The 18,976-nt window shown below is 35.7% G+C and overlaps 1 protein-coding gene across 1 annotated transcript; it reads right to left on the reverse strand.

The window, feature by feature from the left end:
- Positions 1-1,267: 1,267 nt before the first annotated feature.
- On the reverse strand, positions 1,268-3,263 carry LOC114309823 (high mobility group B protein 3-like). The gene is made up of 7 exons (XM_028255643.2): positions 3,141-3,263; positions 2,925-3,029; positions 2,733-2,790; positions 2,350-2,394; positions 2,017-2,097; positions 1,791-1,877; positions 1,268-1,645 (listed from the first exon to the last, which is right to left on the reverse strand). Exons 1-6 carry the CDS (start codon positions 3,188-3,190, stop codon positions 1,791-1,793), a joined length of 426 nt encoding a protein of 141 aa, XP_028111444.1. The 5' UTR covers positions 3,191-3,263; the 3' UTR covers positions 1,268-1,645.
- Positions 3,264-18,976: the final 15,713 nt, after the last annotated feature.

The raw sequence follows: 18,976 nt of genomic DNA on the forward strand, positions 1-18,976 counted from the left end.
GATATAAAGAATTGCAATGCCAGTTTTGTTTGGCTTCAGCTAACCTTTTCTGTCTCTATCAGCAGTTGGTTTCAAGCACGCACAATCTCATGATTACATGAGCAATAGACTGTTTCCATTTTTATTTTATTTTTTGAGCTCTCTCAATATATTATTAAGAGGTTGTAAAACATTATTGAAAGTTTGTTTGGCATTGGCTAATATAGTCAATTTTTTTGTGTTGGAGACTTTTTTAGCTTTTTTTTTAACCTCGTTTGGTTTGATTTTTTTGACTTCTTTGACTTTTGTGAGAGAAAAAATGCAATGATTATGCATTGGATTTGATAATTTATCTTATTAACTTATTTAGCCTATTTTGTCATTTTGTGCCTTTTTAGTTTCAAAATGATAGTCAAACCAGCACTGAATTTGAAACTTCGGAATATAATAAATGATCAAATTACTGTGCATTGGGCAGCTAGATTTTGCAATCATCGCCTCATAAACCGCATGTGAGATCAATAATTTGCTAGACATCTGTTAAAAAAAAAAAAAGGTATTTATGCAAAGCATTCAAACCAAACATCATAAGCAATAATTTAATTAAATCATATTCTTATTAAATTATCATTTGGCTGTATAATTTGATGGTTATTACAAATATCTACATTAATTAGACATTCTACATGAAAGAAAGTTTAGCTCACAGCCATAAGACTGGATAATTTTCAGCATAAGAAGACAACAATTCCCTTTGCAGACAATTATAATTTTTCTACCCACTCATCTTTGCTAGCCAAGATGGGTGTATGAAAAACATCAGATGCATTTAGATTGACTGGCCTTGTTTGGGGACTAAACATTTCAGTTAAAAAGTCAAAAAATCACTATAAGTCGTCACATCACTCTCTACTTTTCTGCATATCTTTTTATAAAAAGCAAAAAAATTATTAAAATTGCCTGTTTCCAAACGAGGCCTATTAACATAGTAAGCAGGCAATAAATTTGGACAAATTTCTAACATCCAATAAAGGTCAGTTGAAGAAAGACCATGGCAAAACACTAGCTGTTGACTGGGTATCATTTCTCCAGTTCTTTTGGTCCCCAAAGGCCCCTAAAGGCAGCACCACCATAATCTTCAGAGACTAATCTTTCTACCAAACAAGGTTACACGAAATATAATTCATAATTTTTTTATACAAGGATGATGCCAAATCTATGTGATAATGTGGTGCAACGTGTTAATATGGGGCTAGTAGAACTGAAAATCAGCAAGGCTAATATACTATTAGTTCATTAACTTTCCAGAGTATCACATTGCCATTATTAGCATCATCACCACAGTGAAGATTCGGGTGGAAACAATAGTTGTCACTGTCAGTACAGAAGAACGCTAAACTGTTTGTTGCAAATTTGTCACTGGAACTGCCAGTACGCTGTTTCCTTTACTAACACTGCTCTTCTGAAACTAAGGACAGTGAAGGAAACAACCAGAAAAAAGAACACAAACACTATCTGAATGCAAAAAATTTAACAGTAAAGCAACATACTAAAGCTATTACTATCGTAAGCAAGCCCCTGACCTAAACCAACACTGCACATGTCCAAATTTATTTCCACGAACTGTACTAACATTCATCCGTTCGCAGCAAGCTCCAACCCTTCCCTGCATCCAAACACAAAGCAACAAGTAAAATAACTTTTCAAGTAGTGTAAAATTGTAATATCACACACAAGTAATAACCATGCAAGCATTAAATAATATATTCAGATGCATTATCATTTGTACACTCCAATCATACACATTATACCTAAGAGCTCGCTTCCTGCTCGTTCTCATCGTGGACTTCAGAAGATGATTTTCCAGATTCATCAGGCTTCAATTCTCCATTGCCATTCTAGTAATTCAAAAAATGAAAAAGAAGAAACAGAGTATCAAAATAAGCACAAAATTTAGTGAAACTTTACAGCATTTGAAGAAGTGAAATGAAGTAACAAGCTGGACAATGATGATTTAAAACAGTGATAAAAGTATACGAGTTTGCTGTTAAACTCTTCCATTGCTTTCTCATACTCCGCCTTCTTCTTCATAGCCTTTGCCACGTAAGGAGCTTTCTCCTATATGCAAGAAGAATATAGCAGTTACCGAGCAAACGATTCAAAAAACACAAAACAGCTAAACAGTTCTCAGAATGCAATATAAATATATACCCAAAAAAAAAAAAAAAAACATCAACATTTTCAATGGAAATTGACTAATAAGCTAAACATGAACTCATTCAACATGGATAACTGTGACTTAGAACATAGTAATATTGATCACAACTTTGAATATTCATTTTGGTTATCACAAGTGAAAGTAGATCTTACAGATTCAGACATTTCTTTCCATTTCACTCCACCAGCTTTCCCAACCTGAAACTCACAGATCTCAGAAAACAAATTTGTAATAGTGAAGAGTAGACTTCCGTTCGGTTGCAAAGAAATTACAGAAAAACAGTTCTGATTCTAATTGTTTGATTTATTGCTCTCTTGTAACTGAAATTCAATCGTACAGAGCCAACAAAACAACCGAGTTTAGATCAAGTTTTCAAAACCAAAACAATAGAAAACATTTAAATCCTGCATTTCAATTTCCGTGAGTTTTCTTAGTTTTCTCTGCAACCAAACAGAAGGTGAGAAAGTTCAGTAAGCAGTAAAAATATCAAACGAGGCTTATAAATCCAAAGCTAGATCAAAGTTTCGTATCTCACAACTGAAACCGATTTGTTATCAGGAAAATTCTCTTTGAACGACTTCCTGAACTCGTCCCTATTAATCCACCATCACCAGGAGAAAAAAAAACACACACACACACACAGCATCAACAAACAACGAACACAACAGAAAAAATCACCATACAAAGAGAAAATCTATCAATACGAAAATGCGAAGTAAAATCTCACATGAAGACGAAGAATGCACTCGAAGGACGCTTCGGAGCACCTGAGTTCTTCTTGTTCGCTTTTTCCTTCTTCGCATTCGCATCAGCCTTACGTTTCTTCACCATTCTTCGAAACACAAGCATAAAAGCAAAATCAAAAGCAGTTGAAACTCAACGAGGAGAGAACCAGAACGAAAATGAAAACAACAAAAATGAAACCAGAAAACAAAAACCGTACTCTGAGTCAATTTTCTTGTGAGCGATCGAGGTGGCTTTCGGTCCTTTCATGGTGTGATCTTCTGAAGCTGAGAGACTTGGAGAGAGACGAATTCGAAATTTCAAAACTCGGAAAGTGTTGAAACGTGAGAGAGTAGTGAAGCGTCGCGGCTATTTATATGGGGAGGACGGTTGTTTGTGGTTGTGAAATGGAATGAAATTGAAATTGAAATTCAGATGCAAATTTTGTTTTTGCATTTTGCCGGGAAGGAATGATGGAGGTCGTGGCAGTTACAGAAGGAGAGAACGAAAGAGAGCACTCGCGGTTGCTGGAAAATGAAGACACTCGCTTCAGAGGATTGACACGTGGTTAATTGAGGGTATCTTAGTAATTTACCCAATGTTGTGGTGGAAGTTTACAAAGCACAGCGTTTTTCAATTTTATAATTTAATTTCTTAAAAATAAATAAATTTTTCTAAATATTAAACAAGATATTTTTAAAATTATGAAAAAATTATTTATAAATCCTATTAAGGAGAATTATGTAATGTAAAATCCTATGAAATTTTTTATAGAGTTTGAAGTTCTATTTAAATTAGAAAATGTTTCACAAAGTTCTATAAATTGTGTCTAAATAATATTAGTCGACTATTATACCCTTTATATATGTTTCCATGTTATAACCGTATTGTTTCCAAATTGTTTGGTGTCGTGATCTGCGCCATGATCGTGGAGGCTGGTGGGTTTTCAAAATGTCACTGGTTTGAATAGTTTGGTTGTTTGATCTTGCCGATCTACTCAGATTGTTTGAGGGAAGGAGATAAAGTTGTTTGCTTCTTCAATTGGTAAGTGTTGTTCTGTGTTTTTCCCGTTTGTTTTGTTTTCAATGTCCTCATATATCATATGGATTTCGTAATCTGGTATAGCCATCCATTGACACACTTTGTAATGGTAATCACGCATCAACTTCGGTGGTAAAGTTATTGTATTGTAATATTCATATACGTGTCACATTACGTTTCGCAAAACTATATTATGTTCGCTTATTAAATTAGAAAGTGAGAATATGAGAATGTTCCTGGGTTGTGCAAAATGGTACAACGATAAATTGGCACAATCCCATTAGCTTCGAAGGTCGTTATGTTTAGGTTGTATTTTGTTATGAAAAATAGAGAGATTGTATATTGAATTGAATGAATAATACAATAGGAGAAGCCTGTATATATAGGCAGAAAGGAAACCTAGATAGGTACAAAAAAGGAGAAAGGAAACCTAGATAGGTACAGAAAATGAGAAAGGAAACCTAGATAGGTACAGAAAAGGATAGATAAGATACATCTATAATAATATACAGCTAACACCCCCCTTCAAGTTCAAGGTGGTAAGTCAGATAGCAACTTGAGCTTGGAGAGGAGATCAGAGAAGCGGCCTGGAAGATGAGCTTTGGTGAAGAGGTCGGCGTTCTGATCAGCAGAAGTAGTAAAGAGAAGACGAACATGACCACTAGTAACATGCTGTCGTATGAAGTGGCAATCAATCTCAATATGCTTGGTGTGATCATGGAAGACATCGTTATGGGCAATCTGAATAGCACTTTGATTGTCACAATAAAGATTGGTGGCAGCGAAATGAGAAACACCCATGTCAGAAAGAAGCCAACGAAGCCACACAAGCTCCTGAGTAGTGTCAGCAAGAGCACGATACTCAGCCTCGGTACTAGAATGAGCAACAAGGGTTTGCTTCTTGCTACGCCAGGAAATGAGAGAGTTGCCCAAGAAGAAGCAGAACCCAGTAGTGGAACGATGATCAGTAGGATCCCCTGCCCAATCGGCATCAGAAAAGGCATGCAGCTGTAGAGAAGAGTAAGGGGAGTAGTGAAGACCATGAAATAGAGTTCTTTTGAGATAGCGTAAAATGCGAACCAGAGCAGCATAGTGTGGAGAGCGAGGAGCAGTCATAAATTGACTAACAATGTGAACAACACAAGCAATATCTGGATGAGTAACTGTGAGATAGACAAGACTACCAACTAGCTGACGATATAAAGTGGCATCTGACAATAGGGGGCCATCAAGAGGTGTAAGACGAGTCTGAGGGTCAACTTGAGTAGTGACAGTCTTGCAATCGGTAAGGCTAGCACGAGCCAAGAGATCAGAAGTATACTTGGCCTGGCTAAGAAAATAACCAGAGGAATCTTGAGAAATTTCCAAGCCAAGGAAGTAGCTAAGTGCACCCAAATCTTTCATCTCAAACTGGCGATGAAGAAACTGTTTGAGACTAGAAATACCCACTGTGTCATCTCCAGTGATAATCATATCATCCACATAGAGGAGAAGGAGAATAATACCGCGCTCTGTCTTACGAATAAACAAGGCAGAATCATGGGCATTAGAAGAAAAACCAAAGTCACGAATGGTAGAGCTGAACTTGCCAAACCAGGCACGTGGAGCTTGTTTTAAACCATACAAAGCACGGCAGAGTTTGCAAACCTTGTTTGAAGGAACAGAAGAACCAGGAGGGGGTTGCATATAAACTTCCTCAGTGAGATCACCATTGAAAAATGCATTCTTGACATCCATCTGAGAAAGGTGCCAGTGGCGAGCAGCAGCAACGACAAGTAAGCTGCGAACTGAAGTAAGACGGGCAACAGGAGCAAATGTTTCCTCATAGTCAATCCCATATTCTTAACTAAATCCCCGGACGACAAGGCGAGCTTTGTAACGCTCAACGGAACCATCAGAATGAGTTTTGATCTTGTAAACCCATTTGCAACTAACAGTACGCTTTCCAGGAGGAAGATCAACCACATCCTAGGTATGAGTTTGATCGAAAGCCTGCAGTTCATCAGTTATAGCTTGTTGCCAAAGAGGGTTAGAAGAAGCTTCTTGATAAGAGGTAGGTTCATGAGAGCAAAAGGCAGTGGAACCAACAATATAATCACGGAGAAGAACAGAAGGTTGCCTTACCCGTGTAGAATGACGCTCAGGTGGAGGAGGAACCTCAAAGGAAATCGGTTCCGGAGGAACCTCCACCGGAGCTGGAGAAGGCATAGGGCCATCAGCTGACACAGGATCCTCAAGATGGACGATAGGCGTTGGTGGCTGTGGAAGCATGGGGCCAGAATTTGCATCAAAGTCATCAGAAAATAGGTCTATAGAAATATCAGTGAAGACTGATGAGTGGGTGGACGGCGGTAGGTAAAACTTGGAAAGAGTAGAGAACATTTGGTGTTCCTAGAAGACCACATGACGGGAAATACGAAGACGCTTGGAGATAGGATCTCGACAACGTTACCCTTTATGTTCTATACCATACCCCAGAAAACAACAAAGACGAGAATGAGGTTCGAGTTTAGTGTGTTCATGAGGCTGAAGTAGAACAAAACAAATAGAACCAAAAACTTTAAAAGTAGTATAGTTAGGAGGAGAACCATACAAGCGCTCGTAAGGAGAAATGTTAGCTATGACAGGGGTGGGGACACGATTGATGGTGTAGATGGCAGTGAGGGCAGCTTCCCCCTAAAATTTTTCAGGACAAGAAGAAAAGAGCAGAAGAGCCCAAGTAGTGTCTAGAATATGACGGTGCTTTCTTTCAGCTCGTCTATTTTGTTGGGAAGTGCTTGCACAAGATCGATGAGAGAGAGTACCATGAGCTCGAAGAAAAGAAAGAAAATCAGAATCCAAGTACTCCTTAGCATTATCAGAACGAAAAAGCTTAATAGTGCGAGAAAACTGAGTGCGGACCATAGCAGAGAAATCATAGTAAATCTGTTTAAGTTCAGAACGATTTTTGAGAAAAAAAAGCCAAGTATAGCGAGAAAAACCATTAACAAAAATCACAAAATATCGGGATCCCTCCATGGTAGGTGTGGGAGAAGGTCCCCAAATATCTGAATGCACAAGATCAAAAGGAGCAGCAGAAATAGAATTACCTTTATTAAAAGGTAAGGCAGGTTGTTTAGCAATTTGACAAGATAAACAATTGACATCTTCAAGACGGACACGACCTAACTGACCACTAGAAACTAAAGTTTTCAAACTACTAAAAGACATATGTCGTAAGCGACAATGCCAAAGATGAAAAAAAGACATAGTAGATGCAGCAGCAATAGTAGATGATTTGTGCGGACTGTGAAGATGGATAAGCTCAAACAGGCGTCCATGCTTACGGCCTATCCCAAGGATTTGTCTCGTCTGAGGGTCCTGCACCAAACAACCATTAGCAGAGAATGTAATAGTTAGACCAAGTTCACATAATTGACCAACAGGGATAAGGTTCATTTTAAGAGAAGGAATATGGTAAGCATCAGAAAGAGACACAGTAGAAGTAGAGATTTTGCCAATATGACTAACAGGCATATGAGAACCATCAACAGTGTGTATAGTGGGAGCAGAAGAGGATGATGACAAAGAAGAAAAGAGAGTGGAGTCAGTAGTCATGTGATTACAGCATGCGGAATCAAAATACCATGAAGATTTACCTGAGGTTACTGAAAGAGCAGTAGAGGGAGGAGTACCAGATTTGTTGAGCACCTAGTAGATAATGGACTCAACATCATCCATAGAGAAGGAATGAGTAGAAGAACCCTCAGAGGCAACAGCAGTAGAGCGAGAACCGTGGCCAGATTTGGACTAAGACCCAGAACGAGAAGCCCCTTTCTTAGATGAAGTAGTGGAAGGAGCTCGAGGACAATTGCTTTGGAGATGGCCCGGAGCAGTCTTATGACAAGTCAAGCAATCGCGAACCTGGCAATGAACAAGAGAATGATTGGTTGGCAGGCCTCGGTTACGACAATAACTGCATATGATGGGCTGTGAAGATGAGGAATTCTAAGAAGATCGCGTAGCAAGAACAGAATCCATGTCGTGAGATCTAAGACTCCCAAAACGAGTCTCTTCTGATAGGAGCTCAGTAATGGCTTGCTCTAAAGTGGGCAAGGGCAAACGATGAAGCAAAGAAGCACGAACAGGCTCAAAAGTGTATGAAGAGCCATAAGAAACTGTAATAGTCGCTGATGATTCCGATAAGTAATAAAGAGCTGTGCATCATCAGAATGAGCCCATGGAGGTTCAGAAAGAGCAAGCTGGTCCCAAACAGACGACATTTGGGATATGAAGTCATTAAGAGACTGACCGGGTGCCTGGCACATGTGATGAAGAGTCTGCAATAGTTGATACTGATGAGCATGTCCAGTGGTCTGATAACGTTCCTTCAAGAAATCCCAAATTGCTTTGGTAGGAGAGGCAAGGGAATCATCATCCTGAAAGCATCCAAATTGAAGGTGGATTGAAGGAACTGAGGTAGCCCGGAACCATGTAATAATTTGATAATTCTTACTTTTCTATTCGTCAAGACGGTCATCAAATGCAGAGTCCGTCTCATCCTCCTTCTGGTGGGGTTTGGGAAGAGCACCAGTAATGATCCGCCAAAGGCGTTTGCCTTTGATGAAACTAGAGAGAGCTTGGTCCCAACTAACATAATTAGACCCATCAAGGATAACAGAAATAGATTGGATGTTCTCTGTACGATCCATAAAGGCCAAAACGGAGGGCACCAACAGTTTCAGAAGGCTGAAAAACCTTAGGGACAAGTAGGACGGATGGCAGCACTGTTGCTGTGATGATGTCAGTAGCAAGGCAGTGCTGGAGTAGGGCTGACATCAGCGGTTGAGGGGAGCTGACGTCAACGGCTGAGAAAACAGGAAAAACGGCTGACGGAAGCCGACCGGAAGCCAAGGAGATGCGACTGAGGCGGAAGCCGAGGTCGGCTGACGCGGAAGCCGGTGGACAAGCTGACGGCAGGACGGCAGAGGCGCTGGGGTGGAAGCCGAGGTCGGCTGATGCGGAAGCCGATGGGCAAGCCAACGTTAGAGCGGCTGAGACAGCGCGTGCTCGGAGCGGCTGAGACAACGTGTGCTGGAGCGTGCTGAGAGTGGAGGCGACATCAACCGACGCACTTGTCTTTGGGAGACGCGTGAGAGCGCCTGGCAACTCCGATGAAGGTGAATCTAGTGGATTTGAATTCGTCGTGAAGAGACGAAGAGGTAGGTATAGTCCAAACGTTGAAACGGGAATGGACTAGATATGCAGAAACCAGCATAAACGGACAGAGGACAGAAACAAGCTGCCAAAGAGAAAAACGAGAGAAAAAAATGCTAGGAAAGAACCCTAGGCTCTGATACCATGTTATGAAAAATAGAGAGATTGTATATTGAATTGAATGAATAATACAATAGGAGAAGCCTGTATATATAGGCAGAAAGGAAACCTAGATAGGTACAGAAAAGGAGAAAGGAAACCTAGATAGGTACAGAAAATGATAGATAAGATACATCTATAATAATATACAGCTAACAATGTTAAACCACACCTGCGATGTTTGTCATTTTTGGTCCGTGTTACGTTCATTTGTATTTATTTTGTGTTTTTCAATTGTTGTACTTTTTGAAAACATATGTGTCACATTACGGATCACAAACTTATTGGGTTTTTATTTTTTCTATTTCAATGTCACAGTTGCTTGTTTGTGGAAACTATTGGAATGTATGTCAATGTAACTCACATACACATGGATATGAGAATGGTTTTTGTATTGTGTTGTCCCTTTGTTGTATTTATTGTGGACATATTTGTCACATTACGTTTCGCAAACTCTCTGGTTTCTATTTTTTCCAATTGAATGTGACAATGTTGTTGGTTGATGGAAATTATTGGAATGTATCTTAATGTTACACTAACTTTTTATTATATATTATTCAATTTGGATTGTCATTGTTTAGATGTAAAATTTCTTATGATTGATTGTGATTGAATGTGGGTTGTACCACGTTGTACGATGTCGATGTTGCTGCGCTCACATTTGATTATATATCACATATCTTCCATGCCTTGTTTTTTTGGTTTTTTGTACAATGTCGTGACACAGTTAATGTTTAATTTATTTTGTTGCGCAGGATATGGACATCATGCTATTTTGCACCTTCGGTTCATCTACTATTGCTGTCAAGGGTGTTAATGGATTGACATTCAAACAATTGGTAGAAAATTTATGTGACAAGTGGGTGGATGTGACACCATCATCGATTTCCATATCTTACAAACTACCGTGTCATGAGAACTAATTCATGATGAGTAATGATGTGGACATGGAAACACATGTTTTCCATTGCAAGATCCATTGGCGTTACCCATATCAACGTTGCGATTAACTCACAAAATGCGGTGGATGATTTGATTCGAGGTAATCAATTCGGTGGGACCATATCCGTAAATCAAATGGATCCTACCGGGTCCCAAAACTAACGTAGATTTGTTGCTCAATTATTGTCGCCACAGTGAGAAAATGTTGATGACAGTTGATTGGTTACACGACATTAGTCACGTAGGCCAATGTTTCGAAGGGGGTGTTGCTGCTTTCTGTTTGGTTCTGTCCAAATATGCTATTGAGTGTGGGTTTGACTTCAAATTCGTGAAAAATGATTCAGTGTGGGTCACGGCTGTGTGCATGTTGCGAGAGCAAAAAGGGTGTACATGGTTGATACATAGAAGGGTTTAAACATACAATGGATACTTTTACTTGAAGAGGTTGAACAACTTGCATAATTGTGGTGCTGTTGTTCGCACTGGGAAGAATAGTAGACTTAACTCTGAATTGGTTTGTAATGTTATTGGTGATCGGTTACGTGATAAGCCGCTTACACGTCCCACTGACGTGGTGTTTGACGTTAAAAAGGAGTACGACCTGAATGTTAGTTATCACATAGCATGGTTAGGTGTGGAGAAGGCAAGAGGCGAAGTGTGTGGTGACTATCATGTTTCATTCGATCAACTTAGGTGGTATGCGGATGCGGTTATGCAGTACAACCCTGGGAGTTATGTCAACTTGGATTTCGAGCAGTCAACCGGCCGATTTAAGCGGTTCTTCATATAATTCAAATCGTGCATTGATGGATTCAACCATATCCGCCCATTATTGTTTCTTGATAGCACTTTTTTGAAAGGGAAATTTAAATGCAATTTGCTTGCAGCGATGGGGAAGGAAGACAACAAAGGTACGTGTTTTACAATGATTACTTCAAAATTCCATATAGTAACGCATCACATTGCGACTAAACATTTTTATTAGTCCACTATAGCAATGGGTGATCCCCAATGGCAAGATCGTTTCTAATTTAATGTTATTTTCATATTATTGTGTATGGTGCGATTTGAATTGTGAACAATTGTTAATGTGAACGTAAACTTTCTTAAAAATATTACACATCTAACATAAAACTTGTCAAATCTGCCAAGTTTATTTCCATTAGCTTTTGCTATTGTTGACTCCGAAACGACTGCAAATTGGACTTGGTTTTTACAGCATCTCACAAACATTGTCAATAGTGCTCGCACATTAACTTTTGTGAAAGCAGACTTTTCTGGAACAAATGTTTGAATGATCATCATTACAATATCATTGCATTTTTGGAATTCATATTGGTTTAGATCAGTTTTTTGCATTACATCCAACAGAAACCAAAACGGTGTTTTTTGAAGATAATGCAAATGCTCATCTTTCAAATTTGACGCTGCCACCAGTTTCATAATTCCAGCGATGTTGGAACGGTAGCAAAATCTTGGTTGTTTGGTTAATGGTTGTTGAGGCTCATATTTCAGCTTCTTTCTTTTTCGAACACTACTTTGCCCTACTACGTTCACATTCCGTGACGGAGTTTGACACCGTCGTCTTTTACCAGATGTAGTCCCTTCATAGATGTTCAATTTCGCCTTACAGCCCTTTTGTGGTGTACCTTTAATTGTTCCTCCCGAAAAACATGTCACAAATATTTCACATTTTGTATACAAACAAGTTGCCACTAATAACTTATGCGAATATGTAAATTAATAGCAATATGTAACAATATATGTTAGTATGTTCCTCGTTAATATTAAAATTTGGTACGATAGCATGTGGTTGTACATGTGTTCAATTCAAACCCATTCACATTGGATGACAATACAACATGTGAAGACCAAAACATTATCTATGTATGCCTTAACAACTGTGTTTACTTCATTTACTAAACATTAAAATTAATTACAACATTTTCACATTCCATTACGCTTCACTAATGTCACAATTCATTAATTCACATCATTATCTGTATATTCATTAATTCACATCATTCTTTAGTATGAATGTACTTATAAATCATGTAAACAAAATCCAAATGACAGAATAGCATTGTGATTCGCAGCACGACAACACTACTGGTTCATTACAACAAATTAAAAAATAACAAACATGGAGGTTAACGTCTTCAGCCCAAAACACAACATCTAGCATAACGTGGCGCATGCCATTTTATCAACTAATGTCACAATAAAAGACATACTGTGAAATGAGTCAATTTCCATTTAACACACCTCGAATACAAACGTGATAACATTTAAAGGACATGTTCAAGTGCCACTTTGTACATGTGTTGTTGTGTTCTAAATATTCAGTTGCACATTCACAGTTCAAACATGTAATATTCTTCTCGCGAATTCCAATAGACATTATAACGAAAATTACCGTCACACAATTCAGAAATTTAGAAGTAATTACGCACCCACATACACGTCCGTGGTTTCAAATGTGACTGTGAAGTACTCGACGTAATCATGAATAATGTCACGCATGCCGATTAAAGCAGTAATCTGAACCAAAAAATATAACAAAAATGTACTACGTGAAGCTTAACAACCAAAACCACTACGAACACGAACGTGACCTCTTCATATGCTGACATGAAACCACAACGACACACCCCAAACCATGTTACTTTCATTGTTCCTCTTCATGTCACAATCTACAAACATTGTCCCTCGAATATCTTGATACATTCACAAACCTTAAAGTACATCAAAATAGGACGTAGCACCAGCCATGTTTGACAACTTACTTTTATATCTGAATGAAAACAACCAAACAACAATGTACAACAACGTGGCACTATACACAAAGTCCAACAAACATGTGCTTCCACTCACATTCAACAGTAATTTAACATTGGGTCACAATCACATTCATTAACTGTACAACACATAACACAAAGACGTGGCACCATTCACATCCAACAACTGATTTTTTAAAGTTAATGCGTAGAACCAAATGACATTGTACCACAACGAGAAACCCCCAAAAACAGTCTACCAAACACGATACTTTGCATGGATCGAAAAAAAATAAAAACAAATAGACCACGTACCAGGCAATACAACAACGAATTAAGCATAAAACACCCATACTGGACAACCCGCCGAACCCCCATCCTACAACCCCCACATACATACTATTTTCAAATCGAAAACTGTAAAATCTTTTATTCTTTACAAAACTCACAAAATATACAAGTAACATAACATATTATGACTGAAGTTTATCAAAATTATCAAAAATCTCATATTCACATAAACCCTAGTTCTGGGTTGTTAATTAAAATCAAATTAATGAACATTGCAAAACAGGGGCAAATCCACACTTACGTTTTGGAGCCATCATTCCTCCTCATTCACCAGAAACGGTATTTTGTTACCACCTTCCCGTCGAACGTGTCGGTCGAATCGCGCCCCTTCTCCTGTTCGTGGTGGGTTTCGAAATGTTATCAACTGAATCAACCGTTCACATTAGCGTAGAGCCACAAAACATATCTACTTCTTTTTGATCCCTAAAATTCTACCTAAGTGAACCTGTAATTTCCACAAATCACATTTACATGGATATGATCTATGGTAACATTCAATTTCCTATATATGGTTTTTATATTATTTATGATATTAACAACTACTATTAAGGGTAAATGTGTCAAGTAACTTCTTATAGGACTTATGGGAACATAAGTTTTTACTTAGGACCATATGTAACATAAGACTCCAAAAATAAGACTTATAAATAATTCTTCCTAAAATTATTTTCATATTGAAAAATAAGGGAAAACATAGAAAATAATAATTATTAATTTTTTCACCAACTAATTTTTGTAAACTTTTCCAAAAACATATTGTAATAACTCAATTATACAGTAGAAGTTTTATCCCTTGTTTAGGATGAGCTTTTTTAGCATAATTTTTTAACTATTTAACTATTTTAGTCTAACTAAAAAAATTATATTTGGAGTATTTTTTTTTTTTTTTTTTTGTGTAGTTGATTTAATGGTTGTGAGTACGGATGAGAATTTGCAACACGACACGATACAATAACACGACTGAAACTGTACATGAAATTAACGAATTAAGATTGACTACTTCTTGACACTATCACGTATATGACACAACCTGATAATACGAATATGAAACAAGTCGGATTAGTGTCAATTATGTATAACACGAAATTAACATGGATAACCCATATAATGAGGAATTAGTTACACATTCTAATATTACTTCCAGTAAAGAGTATCATGACATTTTTTTATGTCTTACATAATTATATCCAATTTATTAAAAAGTATATAAAATACGATTTTAAGTTTCAGATAGGTTTATCTATCTATAAAAAAAATTAGAGTTTAATATAGGTTTCTATTTGCTTTTAATTGAACTTAATGTATTTTTTGTCTATTATTTGAGTTAATTTAGTAAAAAATATAATAATAAAATATAAATTTTATAAATTAAGAAAATAAAATGAGGTTGAAATTAAATATTTTTATAAATAATTTCATTTAATAGAGATTAGTTTTATTAAATTTGACTTGTGAAGAAATTTCAATTTTTTTCATACATTTGATAGTTTTAGTTAATAGTTAAATTTTTCGACATGACATGTGAACACGACACGAGCCGAATACGGACCGAAAATGACATGACACGATAACATGAAATAATAAACGAGTCGGATTAGTATTGAATTAATTTTGATAGATGACACGACATGAACACGACTCGACATGACACGATGTCTACCCCTAATTATGAGAGAAAAAATAAAATGATTATAATTTGTATGTAAAATTTTGTCTAATTAACTATTTTAATTTTTTTTGTCTTTATTAATTATTTTAGTCAAAAAATTACATCTCAAACAAGGCCTTAGTCTTCCAGTGGCCTAGATTAAAAAAAGCAAAACTCTACTACAAATTCTTATGTTGTTATTGATTTTTGTTATCAACTAAACACATAGATATAGAATGCAAACCCTACATCATATGTGTGGTTGACGGAAAAAAAAAAAAAAAAAAATCTATAATTTAGTTAAGATTTATTTATTTATTTTAAAAACAGTTAGATTGTATTTGGATCTTAATTTTCTTAAGTGAAAAGAAAGGAAAATAAAAATGAGAAAAAGGAAAAAAAAGAGATGGATAGAAGGATCAAAGGAGTCATGTTGTCTCAGAGGCATCAAAGAATCTGATCCTCTATTCTGAATTTTTATCTCAAAATATATATATATATATATATATATATAGAAAAATCTCATTAACCTAACCATTATCTATACTATATATTAAGTAAAAGGGGTTTTTAACCCCAAGTCTTGTGAGAGTCCCAATCTCCCAAACTAAATTTCCTGATTTTTTGATTTAAAAAAAAAAAAAATCTTAACATTTATTAATTTCTCCCAACTCCCAAGTCTTACCATCATAATAACACTTTAATGCAATAAGAACAAGCATAAAAAAAATTCTTTAAAATCCAACACATATGAATTCCTTGAAAAGTCTCAACACATATGATTATTATCCCTCATAATAATATTTTAATGCATTAAGAACAAGCATAAAAAAAATTTCTTGAAAATTCCAACACATATGATTATTATCAAAATATTAAAGTTTAATATAATATAATAAAAAAAAAAGACATTTAATTCATTGAAAAGTTTAACACATATGATTATTATCAAAATATTAAACTTTAATATAATATAAAAAAGGAAAAAAAGAAGACATTTAAAAAAAAATTAAAAATCACAATTTATATATATAGATAATTGTAAACACAATCCGTGCATAGTACGAGCGATATGCTAGTTTCTTATTACTGCAATATAGAACTTTCATTTGTTAGTGATGTCATATATCATCGTTAAACTACATATTTAATTAAACTTTGACAAGATTTTATTAATTTTCAATTGATAGCATGAAAAATTTAATGGTTTACTAATGAAATAAAAATCTATTGATTTCAAATTCAACCAGACCTATCTTCCTGTTCGAATCAGCCTAATGTCTTCTTTTTGGGCCCTCCAATGATCAAAACTTGGTCTATCTCTTTGTGTATTAATGTGATTGCTATGTTTTTTGTGGCAACTGAGAAGAACATATATCAGAAATGATAGAGAGCTCTCTAACCGGGGCTCTAAACCCAGCTCCAGCGATGTGGAAATTCAAAAAAAAAAAAAAAAATCATGATCAAAACATCACATCATATCACGCCCCAAAATTTATTACTATTGTTGGATTAATGTATTTTTAAATTGGCATTGTGCATAAGATTTTCAAAAGATGAGAAAAATATTTTGAGCATGACATGACATATGCATTCATCTCATAAGATTGTATAAATGTATTTGATGCATTGTTAGATGTCATTATGAATTGTTTAATTATTTGATTCAATTGACAATGAGATAATTGAATAAATTAAAAGGGGTGTTATGTTACTGTTGAGGCATGCTTATTTATTTAAGTTAACTGGTTATGGTTAATTAAATAAATTGAATTTAAGAGATTATGTAATAGAATCATATGGTTTGACATGATATGATTTCACGTATATGTATGAGTACCTTTGTACTCGCATATCTTCTAATGTTTTAATATGAGCCTGTTTGGTGAGTTAGTGGTTGCTCACCCCCTACCTGTACATGTGTACAGGGAATGCTTTTGGATTTGAAGATCAAACAATGAGTTTTACCATTTCATAAGTGTAATGTAGTGATGGATTGTACTACTTCATTTGTTTGTTTGGTTGAGTGCTATTTTTTTGTAAAGAATAGTGTCCCCTCTTTTATTGTAAATCTCAGGGCATTTTTTTTATTCGTATGTAAATGTCTTTATTGTATTACGAGAGGAAATATGTATATTTAATTATTTATTATTTCATCAAAGGATGAATTGTCATTTGTAAATGAACTTAATTAATGAATATTGGTAATGTTATTCGAGTAATAAAAAACGGAGCGTGACACATCACATGAGGTCGATCACAGATTAGAGCTCTCTAGAACTCATAAATTAGAGCTCCCAATCTTTTTTCAAACATATATTTATGGGTTTTTTTTCACTAAAATCTCTCTATTTGCCCAATAAACTATAAATATAATGAGTTGCATTACAAATAAGCAATATAATAGTATAGTATTGCTGCACCTTATGGGGGTGTTTAGTGAAGATTATTTTAAGTTAAAGGCTAATAATCAGAAAATTGAAGTTAAAAGCACTCTCCTCAACTTCTGCAAAATCAAATTTTTTTAGTTTATTTAAATTATTTCTATTTAATAAGCTATAAACAGAAATTGTATTAAACAATCTGTCACAAATTTTTAAATTAAACTAAGTTATAAGCTACTTGCATAATCCCCACCAAACACCCTCATAAAAATGTTACATATTATTGTGGGGAGTAGAAGTTTGGCCCAAATATCTTATGCCCAAACAACCCAAGAAGAAGAAGACCTAGCACAGTGACAAGCCCAAAGCATGATCGGCTAAAAGAAACACAATGTAGTTGATCATTATAAGAGGCATAGTTTAGCCGATCTCTAAGAAGTGACTTCTGATGAGGGCCATCCGTTTGATAAAAGAGGAGATATCCAACGCCATATGACAATGGCAAGTTGAACATCGTTTGACTATAAAAAGAGAACTAAGCAGCATTCTAAGCACAAACATACAAAACAAACAATTCATTATAATTTTCTATTGCAAATGAGTCGAGCAGAGCTGAGTTTTGCTGAGCTTGAGCTCGGTACATTTGCTTATCGAGCTCATTTATTGAGTTCGAGCTCGGTTTATAAATAACTGGATTTGAGCTAGGCTCGGCTTTTAATATTAATGAAACTCGAGTTCGGCTCGGCTCGATAAGATTTTTTTACATATTATTTATATTATTTAAATATATTTATATATTATTTAATATATAAATAATGTATTTATTATATAATTTAAATAAAGATAAATGAGTCGAGCCGAGCTCTTAACGAGCCGAGCCGAGCTTGTTCGTGAACAGTTCGATTCATTTGCAGCCTTATGTATGATCAAGATATTTGACTCGATTATTGGAGAGTCTTCCCAACCATTGTAAGTCGAGAAGATAACTGACTTTGGATTATTTTGCAGGATAGGCAGAAGCTTAGACGCACATTTTCATTACCTACCTGGGGAAACAAATCCATCCTCCACAATTATTTTATTGCATAAATTATTATTTCTCTCACAAAAACGACGGGTAAATACCCCAATTATTATTGGTGATTTATGTAGTGAAATATAGTTTTAAGTCCGTAAACTCTAACACAAATGAGAGAATGAAAACATAGTTTGGGAAAAAGGGATAGGTAATTCTTTATCCTTCAGCCTTCCAAAATCAAGGCTTTGACAAAGGAGGGAATTGTCCATACATAGTTTAGAAGAATTCTTGCTTTCAATGGCAAGAATAAGCGCTTAGTTGTCTTGTTTGATAATTCCATCCAGAATAAGGTCTTAACAATTTAGGGATTTTAAAATAAATTGTTAACATGAAAGAGTATATATTTTTGCTTCTAAACACATAAGAGTCTATATGTATCCTACTGTATACATACACTAATTCAAAATCAATCACATCCTTACCAAAGGAAAAGACATGACATCCAACTATTAAAAACTTTTATAGATAGATATTGGTCCA

This window comes from Camellia sinensis, chromosome 8 (genome assembly GCF_055761805.1).
Source record: "Camellia sinensis isolate YWXY chromosome 8, ASM5576180v1, whole genome shotgun sequence".
Lineage (NCBI taxonomy): Eukaryota > Viridiplantae > Streptophyta > Magnoliopsida > Ericales > Theaceae > Camellia > Camellia sinensis.

Coding starts and splice junctions, on each gene's coding strand:
- LOC114309823 (XM_028255643.2), bottom strand. CDS start 3,190: ATGAAAGGACCGAAAGCCACCTCGATCGCTCACAAGAAAATTGACTCA. Junction 2,395..2,732: donor ATAACAAATCGGTTTCAGTT/GTGAGATACGAA, acceptor TGTGAGTTTCAG/GTTGGGAAAGCTGGTGGAGT. Junction 1,878..2,016: donor AAGAGTTTAACAGCAAACTC/GTATACTTTTAT, acceptor TTGAATTACTAG/AATGGCAATGGAGAATTGAA.